The sequence below is a fragment of the Sinocyclocheilus anshuiensis genome, unplaced genomic scaffold (genome assembly GCF_001515605.1).
Source record: "Sinocyclocheilus anshuiensis isolate Anshui unplaced genomic scaffold, SAMN03320099.WGS_v1.1 scaffold1426, whole genome shotgun sequence".
In the NCBI taxonomy this organism is placed as follows: Eukaryota; Metazoa; Chordata; class Actinopteri; order Cypriniformes; family Cyprinidae; genus Sinocyclocheilus; species Sinocyclocheilus anshuiensis.
Window position 1 is genome coordinate 272,593 of NW_015557171.1, and position 5,640 is coordinate 278,232.

Genomic DNA, 5,640 nt, shown 5'->3' on the forward strand with positions numbered 1-5,640 from the left:
AACTACAATCCAATCATAACATGCCGTGTTTATTCCGTATATATTTAGACCACGACATATATCTTATATTAAGACGTTTTAATCAAATCACATCATAAATAATAATAATAATAATAATAACAATAATTGCACTAATTAAAAATATAATTATTAATAATAATTGGGTGAATTAAAATCATGCAGGATACAAAGTTTGTTTGTTTGTTCTTCCATTGTAGGCTACGTAATTAATTGGAAACATTTTAATATAGCGAACTGTAATTATGTCGTCATAATAATACGTAATGACGTGTCTTTAGGGGCGCTGATGATTAGGACCTGCTGTCAGCTGCTGAAATGAACCGAAGCAGTCGAGCGAGCAGAGCGACATGACTCGCAATTGTTCGAGGCTTGTCAACATATTAACCTGAATTCCCTGCAGTCATCCACTATACCGAATTAGCGCAGTAGACAAGGAAAGGGACATCAGGGAAAAAAAGGCTGCGGACTAATTGAAAAACAATTGGCGGGAAAGCACATTAATTAATAGGCTCTATACCGCATGTCAGATGATGCCCCGAAAGCTTGAAGCCTTTTCTAAAAACCGTCCATTAGAAATAATTTAGAGCGAATGGGCGAGCTAATTTCTCATTAACCTTTGTTATAAGACCTAGTTACACATAATTAGGGACGATACAGTTGCAGTTTCACTTTTGTTTAAGAATAAACGCTGTTTAAAATCATAATATACAAGAAATACAGATATAAACACAGAGACAGAGAAATGGATTTCCTGCTCCACAAAAGCTGACTGTGGTGAACCTCAAGACAAGCCATACAGATCTAATTGAATGTGACAAGGGCTAAAGCATATTTTTGGAGCACCAAAATGGTGCATCCCAAACAGGTTTCATCCTTGTCGAAATGTATTGATTTCTCTGGTTTTGTGGAGTGGTTGATGTCTCTCTTACTCAGCGGTCAGCAGGAGAGGGTTGGTTTAAGCAGGTTCAAATGGAGGGGTGATACTAACACCCCCCTAACGAGTCTTTAAAACTGGATATAACTTGGGCTGTCTCTAGTTGTTTTACAGTTACTCTACAGGCAAAGTACTCTAGATGTTTTCAAGCATCACAGTACATACAATAGTGAGATACATTGTCTACATTTGTGAGATACATTGTCTACTGATTTACATTAAGTGACAGAGAATACACCTACATGCATATTCAATACTATATATTTTTTTATTATTATTATTTTGTGGGACAGGGTGTTGGAGATGGGTAGCAAATGGAGGAGAAAGAGATGGAACGGAACAGAGAACACGAGCTTGTGGCGACCATGAAGGTGATGATTTTCTCTTCGCCACAATCAGTGCACCTGGGTTTCCTTTGGTGTATCTAGAGGTAAATAATTGATGTGAGGATAAAAGCGTTTGTGAGGGGGAGTGAGACATTCAGACAAGGGGGTGAAAACCCGGCCAGAGCCCACTGTACCGTGCCCCCCTCTCAGCCCAAGCCTGGCCCCTCGCCGTTTGGTGGTCCCTCACACCGCCCCCTCGGACGAGCGCTTGAAGTGCAAATCTGTGTTCTGACTTGTTCCTGGTTGCTGTCAGCATGTTTTCCTCTTGTCAGTGGCGATTGACTGGGGGCTCGTCTCACCCTTGTGTCGGGACTGTAGCGGGATCATTGACAGGCCAGTGACACTGCCCAACCAGATAATTGAAACCTATTGATTTTTTTTGTTCTCACACTCTCTCTTTCCTCTCTCTCTTTTCCTGTCTTTTTTCACAGAGGAAGTGAAGGCTCTTACACTTTAGGAATGACTGAAAGCAAAAGCAAGGGCATGGTCGACAGCGTCGAGGGCTCGGTCACTGGTCCCGATCTCCAGGTCGCTCCTGCCACTTCATAGGAGGGGAAAAAGTCAAGACAAGTAGCAGTCTTTGGAGACGAGAAAAACACTAAGAAAGAGGAAAAAGTGCCCATCAATCAATCAATCAACGGTATCTCCTAGTGTTTGTGTCAGGTGCACCTGAGACTACTTTCAGGAGATAAATGTAATGTGAGATAACCCCTCTCTATCCTTCCTGCGGTTCTTAGTCTGCCTTTGTCATAACCGCGCCAATGAAATATTAAGAACGTGCTTATCCGCCAGAGGGCGATTTTAATTACCACCTAAGGTTACACCATTAATATGAAACAACACAGTGTGCAATCTCTTCCTCATATGTTCTAGAGGTTCGATTTAACAAATAAAATATGGTGATTAATAGAAAGCCTCCTTCTGGTTTCCCAAAGCCAAGTCATTACGCCTCCTGATTCAGATAAGATGTGTTCTCTTGCACACCGAGAAGGGATGACACTTGTATACTGTTTTAATGGAGGAATCTCCAGAGAGAAGGCCTCTTTGATTCACTGCCTAATGATAAGCGTGCTCTGGTCTGTCAGCGGCACAGCCCCGTGGCAGATGGCTGGTGTGGATCTTACACATTTCTTTATGTTCCTGCCTCCCCCCTCGTCCACCTCATTCTTAAAGCTGCCAATGGTATAATGGAAAATCTCAATCCTGGTCATGGTTAGCTCAATCTCATTATAATCCCTCGTTTTTTATTCATTCGGCCCTTTGGGACACTGTCTGCCCACCATGCAGCTTCCAGCCTTGGTGGAGTGTCTTTTGATTCGGCCAGGAGAGCCTAATGAAGTCACAGAGAGATACAATTATTTCCCAAAGCAGGGGCATTAATGTACTCCAAATTCCCTCTGGAGGAACGTGATGACAATTGGTTTGTACAGCTTTGATCGCCAGTCTAAGCCCTGCCCGGGACAAACTGTGAGGTCGCCCCCCGGTCCAGACGCTTACTGATGAACCTGAAAACAGACCCCGGTCAAGCCGCTTTCTCTGATATTATCAGAGCTGTTCCTCTACACAAAGACGACGATGATGTCATGGAGATCTTTGATACTTGCATAACGACATTGTTGGACAGAGCCTTTGTCAACAAAGTGGCAGTTTAAATTAAGTAAGTATTACAGCAGAAAAAGATACAAAGGTTTAAATCACAATTACATTTTAATTGGCTATTAGTGACTTAACAGAGACATAAATACAATGTGTTAACGCTTCCTCTGCTCATTAACACATTGTATACCTTAATTGAGGTATGTGCTTGCACATTATCATCCCCAAGTAATGGTATATAGTTACATGGTAACTATTTGAAGGGCTGACCAGGGCATGGGCATACCTCCATTTGGTCTTTACCTACAGATTTATTTACAATCAAATGCTAAGAAATCATTTACCTCTGAAACAATGAGTGGTAAAGATTCCCTTAAGTATCCTAAAGTAAAACATGGTAATTAGTTGTGTTATTATACTTTTGTGTTATATACCTTACATTTTAGCACCATAAGATGATGAGCAAAAACAGTATTTGCAGGGGTTTCAGCAACATACAACAATAATATAGAACAATGACCTTTTTTGACATTATATAGATACTAAACTAATCAATATTGCATCATGACAGTATTGCCCATGATTTTACTAAACAACTAGAAACTTTTTGAAAAATATTCATTGATATAGTCATAAAGTTCACAGTTCATTTCTTCGATAATGGCATTAAAAATATTGTAATAGATTGTGTGTTACATGTTTGGGCTCTAATGCCCGTATACGCAATATGATATTTTTTCCTCAACATGTTAAATGATGCATAACAGTAGATATAAGAATTCTTAACCATAAATGAAGCACTACTTTTGTATATATATATTATCATGTTGATATACTCTCTTAAAAATAGGTTATACATTTTTTGTCAGTGTAAATAAACATTGCGTCGCAAAATTACAGTAAATAGCAATAAGTTCTTGTAGCTGTCTTTGAAGCTGATCAGTCGACATAGTGCCATGTGCTAAACAGTGACCTCTGAATTCTATGATTTGGACAGTTTCTAAAATCTAGCTGCAGAATTTTAGACTTGCAAGTCACAGCAGTTGAGAACTGCAGTCAGTGGAGAGAGACTGCATAATGTGCACATCCAAGATCTAAATATAGCTCTACATCTATGTTGCAAATAGCATGCCCTTACGAATAACCGAAGATTGATATAATAAAATTGGGAAATAAACCAAAGAAAAGAAGAATAATATGCAATATAAGAAAATCTTTCATTTATATTATATATTTCTATTCTGTATTCATATATAGATGTATATACAGTATTATATGTGTATTTGTTTACGAACATGTGCAGAACAGGTGTACAGTGAGCGTAGCTGGTGTGTAAACGTGGCTTAGGAGACCCCCTCAGGCAGACTGAGAGGAGGGTGTGTATCCAGAAGCAGGCGCTCGGGGGGAGATGGGGAACACAGCTCTTTACACAGTGCCGAAACCTCCACCATACCTGCACCCACGCCGGGGATACTCGTGTGCATAAGATGCCTCTGCAAGTGCTTGATCCAGTCTTCCTGAATTGACTGAGGACCCTGGAAGATCAGATCGCAGAACCTGGGGGAAAGAAAGACAGATATGAGAACTCCTGGTAGTGGTAGGAGAGAGTGCAAGAGTGCTGTAAAGTACCTGCAGGTCATTCTGTAGATCACTTCAGAGGCGGCGTGTGAAGATGAAAACGCCTTTCTTTTAGGCCCAGGCCTTGATCTCGGCCTCTTCTGTTTACAATCACATGCTGTGAAACAAACGACGTAATTGAAATCAACAAAAAGCTGAGTGGCTGGATGATTAGATTATATTAGATTGGAAGAGCAAGTATGAAATCCTACTTGTTCCTTCTAATAAGGCAATTTTCTTCCGTCGCGCATATGCTCGGAGATGATTGGACAGGCTGACAGCGCTGTGGAACGTCGTGTTGCAGTGGATGCAGATCTTCTTATTTTCTGGATCACACAAATAAAAAGTTTGGAGCTAATGAGCATTTAAATAACAGTTCGATGACCTGTGCTTTTTTTCCTGTAGCTGCTCTCCACTTATGACAGCTCTTTAAAACGCAAAAGCATGTTATATGGCTACACGAGTGTGTAATTTACAAAAGGAACACAGCAGCTTGAAGAAAATAAAACTGTGATTCCCTGAGTGTCATCACCTCCCACTCCATCTGTTTTCATATCATAAAGATCGGCTGTGCACTCTGTTTTTGAGGACATGTATGTTCTCAGTATTTGCACTCAGTTTGATGGTTTGTTTGTTTGTTTTTAGGGGCAATGTTTGAAACTATTAATCTGCTCTCATTGTATTTTTAGATGAAATGTGTTCATTTAATGCTAATCTACAGCTGTTATATGAAGCTTGACTATATAGGTAATAATATATGTGACCCTGGACCACAAAACCAGTCTTAAGTCGCTGGGGTATATTTGTAACAATAGTCAAAAATACACTGTATGGGTCAAAATTATCGATTTTCTTTTATGCCAAAAATCATTAGGATATTAAGTAAAGTTCATGTTCCATGCAGATATTTTGTAAATTTCCTACCGTAAATATATTAAAACTTCATTTTTGATTAGTAATATGCATTGCTAAGAACTTCATTTGGACAACTTTAAAGGCGATTTTCTCAATATTTAGATTTTTTTGCACCCTCAGATTCCAGATTTTCAAATAGTTGTATCTCGGCCAAATATTGTCCTAACAAAC

The 5,640-nt window shown here is 39.6% G+C and overlaps 1 protein-coding gene across 1 annotated transcript in view; it reads right to left on the bottom strand.

Annotated features, from left to right (window-relative positions):
* Positions 1 to 4,179: 4,179 nt before the first annotated feature.
* LOC107678349 (zinc finger protein 644-like) overlaps positions 4,180 to 5,640 on the bottom strand; it is a 26,668-nt gene continuing 25,207 nt past the window's right edge. Inside the window, exons 7-9 of the mRNA XM_016473569.1 lie at positions 4,767 to 4,880; positions 4,567 to 4,672; positions 4,180 to 4,494 (exon numbers count right to left, since the gene is read on the bottom strand). Of these exons, the coding sequence (XP_016329055.1) occupies positions 4,281 to 4,494; positions 4,567 to 4,672; positions 4,767 to 4,880 (434 nt within the window). The 3' untranslated portion in view covers positions 4,180 to 4,280. The remainder of the gene's footprint in view (positions 4,495 to 4,566; positions 4,673 to 4,766; positions 4,881 to 5,640) is intronic.